This window comes from Chrysochloris asiatica, unplaced genomic scaffold (genome assembly GCF_000296735.1).
Source record: "Chrysochloris asiatica unplaced genomic scaffold, ChrAsi1.0 scaffold00312, whole genome shotgun sequence".
In the NCBI taxonomy this organism is placed as follows: Eukaryota; Metazoa; Chordata; class Mammalia; order Afrosoricida; family Chrysochloridae; genus Chrysochloris; species Chrysochloris asiatica.
In genome coordinates this window covers 1,142,588-1,158,633 of record NW_006408830.1, presented here as the reverse complement: position 1 = coordinate 1,158,633, position 16,046 = coordinate 1,142,588, and the positions used below count along the sequence as shown (strand labels likewise).

The window sequence follows — 16,046 nt, the reverse complement described above, 5'->3', positions numbered from 1 at the left end:
GGGGTGAGCGTGCGCCAGGCTCCGGGCCTTGGTGACGGCGAGCTGGCAGGAGCGAGCGACCTCCGGGGTCTACAAGGAAGCTCGCCCGAGCGCCTGAAGCTTTTTGGGGGCGGCTGCGAGCTCCCGCGTCATCCCCGGCGGCGACGCGGAGGTCAGGGATGCTAAATCGCCTACCTTGGATGCTATGATAATGAGCTGGTCTCCAGTCCCCGCCTCCATATTTAGTCCCTCCCACTAGCGCCCCTTAGGCGGGGACTGATTTGGGTGCTAGAAGAGGTTTGTACAGCACAGGATGGAAAGGGGAGAATTCTAGGATACAGCAGGAGGCTGCCACCCTCACTGATCCTTCTTCCCCTTTTAACTCAGGGGGATCTCGAGGTTACAGTCATGTCCTTTCGTCCCCCTCTTGCTCGCCCCGGCACGCGACGGAGGGGGAGGGGATGAGTGCCAGTGAGCCAAGAACACGTGTGCATAGGCGCAGCATTCGCGGGCGTCTAAATTAGGGTCGGCTGGGCTCCGGGTCTGTATTTACCCAGCGTGCAGCAGGCACGTGTCTACTCGGCGTGTGTGAGAGCGAGCAGCGGAGGGGCGCCCCTGAATCCGCCTGCGGCGCCCAGGGTAACGCCCTGGATCGCGTGGGCTCTACTGAGCACCCAACACGGATTCTGTGACCACGCGAGCCCCAGAGATCAACTGTAGTGCTTTCAACACCGCATCAAAATCCTAAGCTTGGACCCAACCCTACCATGTGCCCACGCAGCTCCGTGACTACCAGGACAATATGACACCAGTCTGTAAACTCCATGTAGAGCATCTGATTACCCCTTCTACCTGGTACCTCTTCTGGTAGCTGTCTCTTAATATGTCCACGTGACCCTGTCCATTTGTGTGCTCACCTCCAGCACTAATCATGAAGTGTGAGGGACGATTCTTGCTCTACCCTCGTCCAGGAAAGTACAGGGTCTAAAATGGAGGTGTGGGCGAGGAAGGAAACTTAACAACCAATCAGAATTTTTGCGTGGCAGTCAGAGACAATCAAGAAAAGCCAGATCATGAACCAAACCCCTCCTTCATGGTCCTCTTGGGCCCAGCTTTGCCCATCTGCACAGGAATGATAAGGCCCAAAGGAGTATGTTTCATTATATCCACTGGAACGCAAAGGTATTGGGGCTCAGAGGATCCCAGGTAGGTCTAAGTGAGAAGACCTCAGGTGCCCTCAGGAAAACAAAGAACTTGGAGAAAGTGAGGAGACCACTTCCTCCGAGGAAACGCACTAATTTAGGAGAACGGTTAGGCCAGAGGACAAAGCCTTTATTGTTCTGGGTGGATCTGAGGAAGACTTTACTGATCTGGGATCCTCAAATTGCTCCAGATTTTGTCTCCGGCTTCGGTTCAGCTGGCTGAACCACTCCACACACTCTTCCCTAACACCTAGGCCCGTGTGGCCAAGTACTTGCGTAGGTAAGCGGCTCCCACGGCGAGAAGGATCCCCACAAGGGCTGCAATGGAGGTGAAGGACAAGGCTTTGGATTCGGTGTTCCAAGCTGAGGACAGGAGATGGAAATCAGGAACCGACTGTGGTCTAGAGTGGAGTTCACGCAGGCGCCGAGACTCCTTCTGGAGTTAGGACCTTCCCCACCCTCTCTCCAAGTCCCCAGGGTTTTCAGAGGTGCCTCACCCAGGGCGGTCAGCGTCAGGGGCGCCGAGCTGCTGCGAACCACCAGGCCGTCGAGATTCAGGCGCGCATGGCACGTCACAGGCTGCCAGAGGTCGCGGGATCCGGAGGGCAATGAGTAGGTCAGGGTCACATTGGCCAGATCCAAGCCCGTGAAGCGCTCAAGGCTCTCCGAGTAGATGACTCGGCCACCACGCCGCAAACTCACCACCAGGAAGCCCACGGGGAACACGTGCGTCACGAGGCAACGCAGCGTGTACTTGCGGCCCACTAAGAACGGAGGCTTCAGGATCACAGGCTCCAGGATCACGCTGTGAGGCCGTTCTGAGACAAGAAGAGCTGCTGAGCAAGGCCTACAGGCGCCCCCTAGCGCGACTGTCAACCTCCCGTCCCTCGCCCCTCGCCCCTCGCCCCTCGCCCCTCAACCCCTTCCGGTACAGGCCCTGGACCCTCACTGTAGGCGGTGACTCTGGCCGTGGCCCAGCGCGTTTCTCCCTTGCAAGTGATGAAGCAATGCACGTCAGAACTCCAGGCCCTCACGTCCAGCAGCTCGTAGGACGTCCAACCCGGCCCACTGAGTGTCTTGCCCCGCCGCAGCCGACTGCGAAGTTCGGAGCCCTCCGGCAGGGGGCAACTGCTACTGCAGTTGAGCCACACTGAGCCCCCTGGCGGCACCGCCACGAACTCCGGGTTTAAGCGCACCCAGAAGGGCGCTGAGGTCCCCGCAGCCCGACGTCCCCGAGCGCTCTCACCTTCCAAGTAGTCGACCGCCAGCAAAAGAAACAGCGAAAGGGGGAGCAGAGACCCCATGGCAAATAGCCCGAACTGAGGGGCCCAGAGCCAGGAGTCACGGCTGGCTGGGTCAGATAAGGAGGCCGTTAGGCCCGCCTACTCGGCCCCACCCAGAGAAAGAGCCCCTTCACGCTCACCCCAGAGCCCACGAAGCCTACAACAAATACTCCTCTCCGTCAGCTCAAGAATTAGATTCCAGACCCCATTATAAACCAAATGTCAAAGCGATTTTTTTTTTTGGAGGAGCTTTTAGTTTTCACTAGAGTCCGGAAAGGTCATAAACAGACTCAGAATTGGAGCAGAGCCCCAGGGTTGGGCCTTGAACCACAGCCCTCTCTTAGGGGAGGAAGTGGGAGGACAGGGCTTTGGTAGAGCTGCTAGAAAGGGTTCCAGCTGGAAGTGACATGTCTCCTCAACTCACACAAGGCTTGGGGAAGATGAAAAAGCTTTATTCAAGGGCGAGGCTTCCAGTGCTGGGAGGGGTCCTCTGAAACCTTGGCCACCTTCCCCACTGCTTACAGGGCTTGCAAAATGGCAGGAATTTGGAGTGTGGAGAGTGTTTTCTTCTTGTTATGGTCTCACAGAGCTGGAAGCAGGTAGGACAGGACATAGGCGCTCAGGGGCTGGGTGTGGTTACATGGAGTTCTGTGGGTTTGCTGCTCAGAGGCACCCATGTTTAGGCCTCATCACTGAATGTCATTGTTAGCACTGGCAGAGATGTTTTTGGGTGGGGAGGCTGCTAACTGAGGTCATCATCAGTGCTGGGGGGTAAGGGTTTAGGGGATCATCCACAGGCATGTCAGCATTGTTAGTTCGGGCAGTGCTTTTGGCAAAACTTTGAAAAGGATGCCCCTTCTGGGGTAATGACCCTGCCAATGGAGTGAGGACTTCCAACCCCACTTGGGCTTTTTGCCAGGCTCCCTCAAGCAGCGCACAACCAGTACAACTGTACCAGGCAGTCCTGAATGAGGTTAGACTGAGAACTCCCTGAGGGCATTTGCCTCGCTCAGCATTCTAGCAGACACAGAAGGCACTCAATAAATATCTGGTGAAAGAACAAATGAATAAATATGGCATCATCAAGAATTGGAGATGACGGTACAGTGCTGGAGCTGGCATCCCTTGGAGGAAGTGTGGGACTCTGTGTTTCAACACTATGTGTGTTTGTGCAGGCCCACTCTGTCCTGCAGGCTGTGGGGCCTCAGCATGTGATGTGGGAGGTGAGCTTCTGTCTCCTGGCCACGTGTCCCCATATTGAGAGTATGTGTCTATCAATACTCCCCTTGTGGCCAGGTCAGACTTAAGTCTTGTTTCCTCCTCTCTGCTCAGCGCTGTGAATACAGGTCAGGTGGGAGGCCTAGGTGTGCAGATGCCGTGACACCAAGCACTGAACTGTATGCCAGCTGAGGCCACTCTCCTGTCCTCTGGTGTCTGGAGGAGGTGGGTGGAGCTGAATGTGTCTATCTACCATGTCCAATACGGCACCACTGCCACCATGTGGAGGAGTCCAGCCCTGGGTTGGGCTCAGGGTGGTGAGGGAGGCATGTTCATCTTCATGGAGGCTGCCTCCTGGGCCTTTTGTAGCTTGTACTTCCTGATTTTCCGCTGGCGGTTGTAGAACCAAGCTGTTAAGACTGCAGCGCACAGTATGATCCCAACTGTCACCGTAATGATGATGGCCAACAAGTTGTCCTTGTCTGTGGGAAGGACACAGGAGGTGGTGAGAGCTGAGTTGGGCCCCCTGTCCCACCCCACCCAGTCCCACACACCCGCACACTCACAGAGCACATTCACCACCACTTGGCGTGTCACTTTGCCCTGTGTGCTCACAGCCTGACACAGATAGATGCCTGAATGCTCCCGTTTCACAGGCCTCAGGTCCCCGATGGGCAGTGAGAACGCATCCTCTTTTCTGTGACAATTCAGTTTGGGGCGTGGGTTTCCCCAAGCTTGGCACTTTAGGGTCTGCTCTGAGCCTTCAGTCCAAGTCCAGTTGCCTGGGCAGTCCTCTTCATTTAGGCGGGGACCATCTGGAGAATCACAGCAAGGTGGAGCTGGGATCAGGGACCCAGGACTCCAGAGGGCTTAGGTAAGAATCGGGAATGGAGGTGGGAGCAGGCTTTGGAGGGCAGAAGCTTATAGGGTCTTAGGGGTTTGGCCTTAGAGGTCAGGGGTCATCCTACACACTCACACAGCACACGGAGTTCCTGGGTCTGTTTTTTGTAGATCACCTGCCCGTCTACTTCCAGGACAGCCGAGCAGGTGAAGCTTCGCCCGTTGTCCTCAGCGCTGGCGTTAAACTGGAAATGGACCTTCCAGTTTGAGGACCGGATTGGGGTTGAGGTAGGGACTGGAACCCCGGTCAGTGTCACCACAGCTGCATCATGGGCCTGGCACACAACATTCACCTCCGTCGATTCAGAGACCTCCAGGTTGCTCAAGGTCAGGTTAGGATCCGGGAAGTCTGGGGGCGAGGCATAGAGTGAGCCCCAGCTTTTGCCAGCCCCACCCTCAGACTCCCCACTTCAGCCACCTCTTACTGTAGACTGTCACTGTCTTCCAGGAGTCGCAGCTTTGGTTGCCCACGATTACCACACATTTCAGGGTCTGGACACCCTCCTCATATTTATTTGCCACGGCGGTGGCCATGACAGACTCCGGGGCTGCGTTGGACACCATTACAGGGCTCAGTGGCGTGTCCCCTAACGTCAAGTAGACCTGGGCCTCCCTGGCTGGAAACACCCCTTTCAAGGAGCAGCTCACGGTCGTGTTTTGGCCCACCTCAAAGATCTGGGGGGCGGTGAGGAGCGGATCGGTCTCTGGAAGGACTGGGGAGAGAGGGCAAGGAGTGAGTGAACAGAGGGGACAAGCATCCTGTCACCCTTTCCTAAGGTATTTTCATGGCCCTACCTGGAACACCCTCTTTCTGGACACTGTGGCATGGGTCACGGGTCACTAGCATCCCAGGACCCACTCACTCCTTGGCCAGGGTCCCAGCCTTCTCAAATAACCCTGCGGCCTTTGGCATCCTATCCCAGGACAACCCACTCCAGTGGCTATGGGCATGCTTTTCCCAGAAGCCTCTGCAATTGGGGGGGGTCTCACAGCTAGGGGTCCTTCCTCCCCAAGAGTTCTGACCCCCAAGCGGAAGTACTGCTTGCCCCTAAACCCACCCTTTCTGAAGGCGCCTCACCAAACGTCTGGAGCTGCCTGGAGGTCGAACTATTCTTAAACAGTGCCACGCCTTGAGACCGCAGGTCCAGTTCCGTGAGACAGGAGAAGTTGGCACCGTGGTCCTCCCTGCGTGCCGGCATCGACATCGTGAAAGGGACCTCGGCGGGCTCCCCTACCACGGGCTGTCGGCCCAGCTCCTCCTCCCCGCGGAGCAGCACCACCTTGAGGCTATCCCGGGGCGCTCCACCCTTCACCTGGCAGCTTAGGGTGAAGTTCTCACCCACCGGCTGCCAGAAGGGCAAGGGTGCCAGCTCCACGAGCTCCGGGAACCCTGCGGAGAGTAGGGGTAGCTGTGAGTTGAATAGCACCCTTGGCCTGCAGGAGACGCTGGGGCGCTGGCTGCACCTGGCCTCCCCACCCTCCACTCTCCCCTGAAACACGCCCCACCACAGCGAAATAAGGCTTATCTTCAGAAAAGAGTGCCTCTGGGAATTCGTTTTAAATTGCTAAAAGTTCTCTCACAGTTAACTATGGAAACTGCAAAAGCAAATAGAAACTACTTATTCGTGCTCCTACCTCAAGTTGTCCCCAGGGCAGTACCATACTTGCTGCTGCTTAAGGCTCTGTAAGAATGTCAAGAACTTCAGTGAAACTGGTGAGAAGGCCCCAAGTGTTTGTGAAGGGGCCAAAACATTCTTTATTCATTGCAGGATCTTGTTGTTGTTGTTAGGTGCCATCAAGTGGGTACTGACTCATAGAGACCATATGCACAACAGACCGAAACACTGCCCGATCCTGGGCCAACCTCACAATTGTTGCTGCTACGCTTGAACCCATTGATGCTGCCACTTTGCCAATCCATCTCGCTGGGGGTCTTCCTCGTTTTCTCTGACCCTCCACTTTACCAAACATGATATCCTTCTCCAGTGACTCGTCCCTCCTGACAATATGTCCGAAGTATGAGAGACGAAGTTTGGCCATCTTGGTCTCCAAAAGCACTCTGGCTGCACTTCTTCCAAAACAGATCTATTGGTTCTTTTGGCAGTCCATGGAACTTTCAATATTCTCCTCCAACACCATAACTCAAAAGCATCAATTCTTCTACAGTCTTCCTTATTCACTGCCCAGCTTTCGCATGCATATGAGGTTATTGAAAATACCATGGCTTGGGTTACGCGCACCTTAGTCTTCAAGCTGATATCTTTGCTCTTCAACACTTTAAAAAGGTCTTGTGCAGCAGATTTGCCTAATGCAATAGGTCGTTTGATCTCTTGACTGCTGCTTCCATGAGTGTTGATAGTTGATCCAAGAAGAATGAAGTCCTTGACAACTTCAAGGATGCCATGTTTTTCTTCATATAACCCAGCTTCTTGGATTATTTGCTCAGCATACAGGTTGAATAAGTATGGTGAAAGAATACAACCCTGTCACACACCTTTCTTAATTTTAAACCATTCAGTGTTCCCATGTTCTGTTTGAACAACTGCCTCTTGGTACAGATTACACATAAGCACAATTAAGTGTTCTGGAATACTCATACTTCACAATGTTGTCCATAGCTTGTCATGATCCACACAATTGTAGGCCTTTGCGTAGTCAATAAAGCACAGGTAAATATCTTTCTGGTATTTTCTGCTTTCAGTTAAGATCCATCGGACATCTGCAATGATATCCCTCATTCCACATCCTCTTCTGAATCCAGCTTGAACCTCTGGAAGTTCTCTGTCAATGTATGATTGTAGCTGTTTCTGTATTACTTTTAGTAAAACTTTACAGAATCTTAGAGAGTGCAAAATGGCAAGGAACCTTGAAGTCCACCACCAAGGGCTCTATCTGGTCAGGTAAATGAGGGACACTCATTTAAACAATGGTCCACTGAGCATTGTTTAAAAAGATCCCTCCCCCTTCTTCTCCATAGTGTCCATCACCTTTTAACATGTGTTGTTGTTGTTGTTGTTGTGATGTGCCGTGGAGTCGGTTCCGACTCATAGAGACCCTGAACAGGGTTTCCGAGGCTGTAAGTCTTTACCGGAGCAGAAAGCCTCATCTTTCTCCCGCAAAACAACTGGTAGTTTCGAACTGCTGACCTTGAGGTTCGCAGCCTGATTCATAACCACTATGCTACCAGAGCTCCTTTTTATATATTTAACATATGAGGAGGCTTCAAAAAGTTTGTGGAGAAATGGAATGAAAATATACTGGAATAGCTTTTATCAGTATAAATATAATCTACTCAGTTAACGTGTTTCTCCTCTGTTTCCCCCATAGGGTGTCAGGCCTCAGGCAGGTGAACTTTCTGTTTTTATTCCCTGTGATGCCTGGCACACAGTGGTGGTGGTGTGCTGTGGAGTCCGTTTCGACTCATAGCAATCCTATATAGGGATTCTAAGGTGCAGCTAGTGGGTTTGAACTAGCAACCTTGTGGCTTGCAGTCCAGTACTGACCCTACAGCACCACACCAGGAGTCTTGTTGACTCATCGTTGTTCTTGTTAAGGGCCATCTAGTCAGTTCCAACTCATAGTGACCCTTTATAGGGTTTCTGAGGCTGTAAATCTTTATGGGAGCACACAGCCTCATCTTTCTCCTGCAGAGTGGCTGGTAGGTTTGAATTACTGACCTTGTGGTCAGTGTAGTCTAGTGCTTAGCCTACAGTGCCACTTGCTAATGCACTGCCACTAAAATGTCAGAAGCCAATTGGGTCTGGGTTTGGTTCCCAGCCTTCTTGATTCTTTAATGTGAGCAGATGGCAAGTGACATTGGCTGAACCTCAGTTTCTTAAGCTGTAAAATGGGGCCAGTAGAGGTACGACTGCAGTCTTGTTGTGGCTCTGCAGGTTAATGCACTGATCTGCAAAGTTGGTTTGACCCGCAAGGTCAGCGGTTCAAGGTCACCAGCAGCTCCTCAGAAATCCTATAGAGGGTCACTGTGGGTCAGAACTGACTCAACAACACTTAAAAACACCACCAATAACAGAGGTAGGACTATTATGAATCCACCAAAGACGCTGAGAGAGTTAGTTTAAATGGCAGACAGTTTCTTCTGGGGATGATGGAAAACATTCTGAAATTAAACAGTGGAGCTGTTGTCAGTTCCATGTACAGCACGAACATCCACTCAACTGTCCCCTTGAAAAGGACGAATGTTGTGGTATGTGAATTATATCTCAATAAAACTGCTAAAAAAAAAAAAAAAAAGGCATGAGAAAATCCCAACATCTGGCTCTTATCTCTCAGAGCCTGCTACAAATTTCAGCTCAAACTTCAGTCCCCAAATGGCATCCAGCAGTTCCATAAGCACAGTTCCCTGCCTTGAAGAACTGGGCCAGGGTGGGAGAAGACGTGTTCTGATTTTCCCTCCCCGTCTTTCATCTGCTCCCCTCTGCTCCTTCACCAAGCAAGGCCTTTGACTTCACTTTTCAAATATTTGCCAGCCCGGCCCTTCCCGCACGTGACCTGGATGAGACTCCTGGCCACCTGCTCCTTGGCCCTCCAGTTTTCTGTTTTCTAGATTCCTGGCCTGTTCATACACCTTCCATGGCTCCTCATTGCCCCGAGAAGGAGAAGATCCGAGTCTGGCATTCAAGACCCTGCCAACGTCGTCATAGCTCCAGTCAACCCAGTTACATTGAACCCCTCTTGCTCCTGATCAGGACAGTCCCTCTAGACCCCTGTTTGGGCTATTCCCCTCTGCTCAGAGTATCTGTCTTTACCAACTCCTACGAATCCTTCCAAGGCTCAGATGGGGTCGTGTCCTCCAGGAATGACACCGTTAATCTTTTGGGAGAAGCCTCAGCCATCCAGGAATGCCCTCTTGGCTTTATTAATTGGTTCTTTTATTCATTTTTTAAAAATCATTTCTAATTATTGTTACAGCAAGGTTTCCTTTAAACAGCCTGGTTGTTCTTGTTGTTAGGTATGTGACAACCATGTGACAGATTAGAACTGCCCTATGTTGTTGTTAAGTGCAGTCGAGACGGTTCTGACTCATAGCAACCCTCTATAAGGTTTCCAAGAAGCAGCTAGTTGGTTTGAACTGCCGACTTTGTGGTTTAAAGTCAAGTGCTGACCCTACAGTGCCTCACAGAATGGCCCTATAGCTGTTTCTAAACTACAATCTTTATGGGAGAAGATTACCATGTCTTTCTTGCACAGCTGCTGGGTAGGTTCGAACTGCAAACGTTTTGGTTAGCCAGCTGAGCACTTAACTCTTGTGCGCTCATCCTGCCAATAAAGATGAGGCCGAGGCAAGCTAAAACGCCTTTCTCAGCTGACCCTCTCACCTTTGACTTCCTTACTACTGCATGCCAGTCATCAGCTCCTTTCATGGAGGAGGAGATTAAGGCAAAGTCATCTACACAGTCACGGAGGGAGAAAGGTGGGGGAGCTGGGGCTCAAACAGCGTGAGCTTTCAATAATCAGGCCGAGAGGCAGAAGTTCCTTCTAGAAGGTTTCCCAGCTCACAGAAGGGGTTTTCAGAGGCCACCAGGAATGTTTGGGGACTTTCCTCACTGGAAGGGTGACAGCATCTACTTAAACATCCTTAAGGCAGAAGCAAAACCAGCATTTGCTTAAAGGCTTCCTCTGCCCAGACACCTTTGTACTTTACCACTTTGTTAGACCCATTCAAAAAGCTAAGTAATGGAAAAGGAAACCTAGAAGCCCTGTCCCCAGGGTCACCTCACTAGTGGCAACACAAGATTGATTACCTCTAAGGACAGCCCCTTCCCTCCTTCTCTTTTTTAAAATTTGGATTGTATCTATTTTTGCCCTGAGTCACTTATTCTCACAGTTGAAAATCCCCCAAGTAAGAAAGGACACACCGAGAAAAGTTACCCCAGTGAACACTGTGTCCCTTCTTATATCTCCATTCAGGATTAACTCTGGTATCAAGACAGCCTGCCCCTCCCTTCTTAAGACAGAGAGGAGCATTCCTTTCACACTGGGTACACCTTAAACCAGAAACCAAACCTGCTGCCATCAAGGCCATTCTGAATGAAATGTTCCATAAGATTTGGCCATAATGTTTATGAAAGCAGACTGCCAGGTCTCTCTTCCATGTTACTGGGTGGATTCAGACTGCCAACTCTTCAGTTAGTCATTGAGCACAATGTTTTGCACCACCCAGGGGCCTAACCTTTTCTGTACTCTACCAGCCACCTTAGAGTGCTCATGTAGCACAGCGGGCTAATGCGCTAGACTGTTTGAACTGCAAGGTTGGTGGTTCAAGCTTACTAGTCACTCCCCGGAAACCCTATACAGGGTTGCTATGGGTCAGAACCGATTTGACTGTACTTAGCAACAACAACAACCAGCCACCTTGGAGCCCACCCTTTTTCACTTCACAAGGAGTTTCCTTATTCTTTTATACAGCTGCATACTATTCCACTATATGGCCAAACCAGGGATGACTTCAGAGGTCCCTGGACTTGAGCGCTTTGCCAACTGTTGCCTATCCAAATAAAGCTACAGGGAATGACCTTGTCTTCCCACAAGTTCCCTTGTGGACAAGAACATTGGAGGAGAACAAATTCCCCAGAGTTGGATCCAAAGGACCTGTACATGCATGGTGTCATTTTGAGAATTGATGCTAAATCCCCCACTACAGGAACATTCATATTTCTATTCCTGCCAGTGATGTTTCAGAGATACCTGTTCCCCCACAGCCTTGCCAACATAGTTGTTAACGACTCTTCAGATAGTTGCCAATCCGCGCGGGTGTGTGGTGTATGTTTCCTTGGCATCTTTTTAAGATCTAGGGCTTTGACATAGCTGTGCTTCCAGAACGAGACATAGAGAGCCGGTTCTCTGGAGTGTGCTGAGAATTCCTGCCGAGGTCTGACCTATACTCAAGGTCTAAAGAGGGGTTTCCAAGGATGTCCCCATCTATCTTCCCCAGTGCCACCACCAAGTAACAAGACAGCCTGAGCCCAACCCCTTCCCAGTCTGTTTAGTCTGGCTCCCAGGGCTACCCACTTACTGTAGACAGTGAGGGACATCGAAGACATTGTCTGCTTATTGTCACAGTTTGTAAAGCATATTGGTTTGCTGTCTTCTTGAACATCACTCAGTTCAAAGATCTTCCAGTTGGTCCCACGAGCCACCTCAACCTTTTTTAACGCAGTCTCCAGGCCCACATCAGAGGGCTGGTCACAAGTGGTGCTACAATTTACTCGTAAAGAACCTCCATGGAGCAGTGTAGCCTTGGGGGGGTCCACCGATGTTGTAGCACCTCCACACCCTGCAATGAAAAACCGGTCACTTTGAGGAGGGGGCAGATGGTCCAAATCAAAGGGCCTACTGGGACCCCAGCCTAGGCTGGGTACTGGAACCATGGACGTCAACAAAACAAAACTGCCTGCCTTTGCTGTGGGAGAGACAAACATTTGGGAGCAAACAAGATAATTAATTACTGATGTTACTAAGAGCTTTGACACAATTAAAACAGGGTGTTAGAACAGTGGTTGGTGACAGGGTGATTTCTGTATAGATAGCTGCTATAAGAGCCAGCCATTTAAGGAAAAGGGAAGTAAGTTTCAGACCAAGGGAACAGCAAGTGCAAAGGGCCCGAGGCAGGGTGGCTGCCAAAGAGAAAGCAAACAGAGCAAGTAGGAGGAAATGTAGCCCAGGACATCCTGTGGGCAGTGCAAGCTTCCCTGAGGACATATTCTCTATTGGAGAGCAGTGAAGGAACAATCAGTGAGTGCCCTCCTCCCTCCCAAGAGGCCAAGAGGAGGGGACCAGCCCGCCAGGACCAGGGTATGCCAAGACTGAGCATGGTACACAAAGTCCAAGAACAAAGTCCAACAGTTTAGAGTTCAAGTCAGGCTGGCTCCCAACTCTGCTGGTAAATAGTGTTCCCTCCCTGGGTCTCAATCCTTAAGGTGGGTGACTATCATTTGTCCCATTCCCTACTAACTTGAATGATCCCTACACAGGGCTGGTAGCAAGGGGCTGAGGATAAGGCGGAGGGAGGGCTGAGGTTGTGTTTTAGACTCTGACAACTGCAAATCTGAAGAAATGTCTGAAACTACCTCTGCATCGCTGCTCTTGTCCCAAAAGGTTCCCCCCGAAACCTTGGGTGGGGTGGAGACATATGAGAACAGAAACTTTCCAGGAAGTCCACCAGGGGAGATTCTGTGATCAATTCCCATTTCACCAGCAAAACGGTGAGGTTCAGAGAGAGGAAGTTACTCAGCTAGAAAGTGGTGATCCAATTTCAGCCCTTTACCTGACACATCCCAGCATCAAGTTGATCACCAAACAGTCAATCTGCCACTCTTCTGTTGCCCAACACCACCATCTCCTTTGAGGATCTCTGTCCTCCTTTCCACCCATCCTCCCCAGAGAGGGTTCTAGGTCTCCCAGTTCTAGCCTCTGGGCAAGCCAACCCTGGAATTCCCCTGAGTAGAAACAGCCCTGGACTTCCCCAAGGGAGGGGGATGCGGAACAGAATGTGTGTTTGTAGGGGGAGGGGGACCCCCCAACCTCACTCAGCTTGAATTTGGCCAGTCCCTGTCTTAATCTGGCTGCTTCTTGGAGCCAGGCACTGGGCTGGATCACAAACAAACCCTGCAAATTGGCTGCTGATCCTTCCCCACTTGACGTTGAGAAAACAGCTTCAGGGAGGGTATTCACAGACCGAGGTCTGTCTCTCTCACTCACACACACACTCACACACGGACATGGGGAGGGGGTCTGCATTTGAACTCACTGGACTTCCTATCTGTGACTCTAACCCTCCAATAATGGTCATGAGTCATCCACCTTTCCATATAGTCGACATCTAAGGAGCTTACGAATCGGGCTGCTAACCGCAGGGTCAGCATTTCGAAACTACCAGCGGGGAGAAAAATGGGGCTTTCTGATCCCTTAAAGATTTACAGGCACAGCACAGAAGAACAATACGAATAGCCACGAGCCGGTCCTCCCACCGCGCCCAGGGCGCAGCCCAGATTCCGGATGCTGGTGGTCCCGATTGCCACTCGGTCCCCGACTCACCTGGGAGCACAGTCCCGAGTAGGACCGGGAGAGCTGCCAGCAAGGTCCAGGCACCGCGGGGAGCCATCGTAGGCAAAGCGGGAAGAAATGGCTCTTAGGTTCTGGGTGCAGGGTGCGAGAACAGATTGGGTCACGAAATAGTGCGTCGGCCTTTTATAGCGCCAAGTCACTGGGGGGTCGGGGGGGCGGTGCTGCCTTCCCGGAAATCTCGTGCCTTCCCTCCTGACCAAGGGCTCTGGCATTTCCGGATTTGAGGGTGCCCGGCGCCTGGGGTCGTCCTCCTTGCTGGCCATCGAGCATCGGAATTTCCGAGTTGAAGCAATCAGGGAGGCGATTGCCGCGGAGGGACTGGGGTATAGCAACCTGGGGGTACCGTGGCCTCCAGGGGTCCCAATCTCCCACTGAGCTAACCTGGATGCAGCCTTAACCCTGTGCTGAGCGCTTTATTAAATATTTCCAACCATGCTGGATTGTAAGGACTGTTGTTTTGTCCGTTTTAAAGATGGGTAAACTGAGGTTCCGAGCTGAGAGCAAGGGGATTCGCACCCAAGTCTGACACACACACACACACACACACACACACACACACACACACAGTTCATGCATCTTTAACCAAGCGAACGAGCCCAGGAATCTTAAAGAGGCGGGCTCCCTAACCGTGCATGTCTGGGCCTCCCCGCGGCTGACACCAAGATTTCCAGCGAAGAACCAGCAGCCAGCCCAGGCACCTAATGCACTGCGAGGTTCTGAGAACCCCGGAGGTGGGGAGTACTTGGCGTCATAGCGTCCGGGGGAGAGTCAGTGTGTGTTTCCCCCTACCCCCATGGGTGCTCTTACCCACAGGGCCCTGCTTCCCCTTTTAGCTCGGCCGCTGGAGTGTATTTACAGTGTCCAGAGAAAGGAAGGAAACCACGTGTGCCTTGCGCGGAGCCCCTCAATTCCCATCCCAGGCTGCTTGGGGAAACGGAGGCAGCAGTCAGACCTTGACAGAGGAGGCGAGAGGGGCCGCTGCCACCGTTGCGTTACGCTGCCACCAAGCCCCACACGTGGGATAGGGATTGTGGGTTCTCAAAGCGCTGTCCTAGTAACTCGAGACCCTGACGTCCGTACTCAGCATGTGCCAGTCTTTGCCTGGGCTGACTCCAGCAGGACGAGAAGGGTGCATGGGGGTGGATGGTAGTGTCTGTAGGGCGAAGGCGGGAAGTCACCACTCCTCGGCCACGCCTGCGCGTGTGACCCCTAAGATCCGGCATTCACCGGGACTCTGGGGTTTCTGAGCTCCGAGCAGCGCCGACCAATGTTTCCTGTTGTTGGGCACGCGCTGCGTCGCCATAGAGACCTGCTGAAGGGGCCAGGGAGGTCGCGCAGCAGAAGGGGAAGAGAGGGAGGCCCCGGGGATGAGCAGGTCCTTCCTCTGTAGGCTGCGAGTCACTAGCCGGCCAGAAATGGACACCCCCCCGCCCACACACACACAACCCCTCCCACTCGCCCCAGTTGTTCCTAAGGAATTTCCACGGGGATCTTTCTGCTTGAGGGTTTGAGGGTGCTGAATCCCCTCCCCGGAACGGCCTGGGCAAAAGGGTAAATCTGGGGAAATCCTGCGCTGCAGGTTATTTCGGGTGGAGTTTTAGCCAGTACGCATCTCTGTCCTGGGACCTGGCCCGAAGTGTGTGGACGGCGAGCGCCACCTCGCGGCACAGCTTCCACTTGCAGGCACAAAGCGTCGACCTTCCTCACATCCAACACTATTTATTGAGCGCCTGTTGTGTGCTATGTAATGAGTTCTGACTCATAGCGACCTTGTAGAGTTTCTGAGAGCAGCTTTGAGGTTACTCATCCAGTGCTCGTGCACTAAAGGAGCCCTGGTGACAGAGTGGCTCGGCTGCTAAGCCACCAGCTGCTCTGTAGAAAAAAGATGCGGCGGTTAACTGCTGTAAAGATTGTTGTTAGGTATCTTCCAGTCAGTTCTGACTCAGGGACAACAGAACACTGCCCTGTCCTGCATCATCCTCACAATCAGCCACAGTATCAACCCTTCTCACCGACACATGGCTTTAACAAGCATGATGGCCGGCTACAAGGACTGCTCCCTTCTGATAACATGTCCAATGTATGTGAGACAAAGTCTGGACTTCCACATTTCTAAGCGGCAGTTTGGCCACCCTCACTTCTAAGGAACGTTCTGACTGTACTTCTTCCTAGACGGATTTATGTCTTCTTCTGGTAATCCATGATATAGTCAACATTCTTCATCAATACCATAATTCAAAGGCTTCAATTCTTGTTGTTGTTATGTGCCGTGGAGTCGGTTCTGACTCATAGCGACCCTGTACAGGGTTTCCGAGGCTATAAATCTTTATGGGAGCAGAAAGCCTCATCTTTCTTCCATGGAGCAACTGGTAGTTTC

General features: G+C 52.1%; 2 protein-coding genes across 2 annotated transcripts; both read right to left on the bottom strand.

Moving 5' to 3' along the window:
- Positions 1–1,431: 1,431 nt before the first annotated feature.
- ICAM4 (intercellular adhesion molecule 4 (Landsteiner-Wiener blood group)) lies at positions 1,432–2,485 on the bottom strand. The gene is made up of 3 exons (XM_006875161.1): positions 2,131–2,485; positions 1,679–1,999; positions 1,432–1,544 (listed from the first exon to the last, which is right to left on the bottom strand). The coding sequence occupies exons 1-3, from the start codon at positions 2,483–2,485 to the stop codon at positions 1,432–1,434; spliced, it is 789 nt and encodes a 262-aa protein (XP_006875223.1).
- A 1,506-nt stretch (positions 2,486–3,991) lies between these two features.
- ICAM1 (intercellular adhesion molecule 1) lies at positions 3,992–13,706 on the bottom strand. Its single transcript, XM_006875082.1, has 7 exons — positions 13,640–13,706; positions 11,619–11,879; positions 5,661–5,972; positions 5,008–5,295; positions 4,659–4,931; positions 4,249–4,497; positions 3,992–4,164 (listed from the first exon to the last, which is right to left on the bottom strand). Exons 1-7 carry the CDS (start codon positions 13,704–13,706, stop codon positions 3,992–3,994), a joined length of 1,623 nt encoding a protein of 540 aa, XP_006875144.1.
- Positions 13,707–16,046: the final 2,340 nt, after the last annotated feature.

Bases quoted from the DNA above. Each gene is read 5' to 3' on its own strand.
- ICAM4 (XM_006875161.1), bottom strand. From the start codon at position 2,485: ATGGGGTCTCTGCTCCCCCTTTCGCTGTTTCTTTTGCTGGCGGTCGAC. The intron at 2,000-2,130 runs GTGAGGGTCCAG...TTCTTGTCTCAG, and splicing joins GGCCAGAGTCACCGCCTACA to AACGGCCTCACAGCGTGATC. The intron at 1,545-1,678 runs GTGAGGCACCTC...TCCTGTCCTCAG, and splicing joins CCTGACGCTGACCGCCCTGG to CTTGGAACACCGAATCCAAA.
- ICAM1 (XM_006875082.1), bottom strand. From the start codon at position 13,706: ATGGCTCCCCGCGGTGCCTGGACCTTGCTGGCAGCTCTCCCGGTCCTA. The intron at 5,973-11,618 runs GTAAGTGGGTAG...TACTCTCCGCAG, and splicing joins GATGTCCCTCACTGTCTACA to GGTTCCCGGAGCTCGTGGAG. The intron at 5,296-5,660 runs GTGAGGCGCCTT...CTCTCTCCCCAG, and splicing joins CAGGCAGCTCCAGACGTTTG to TCCTTCCAGAGACCGATCCG.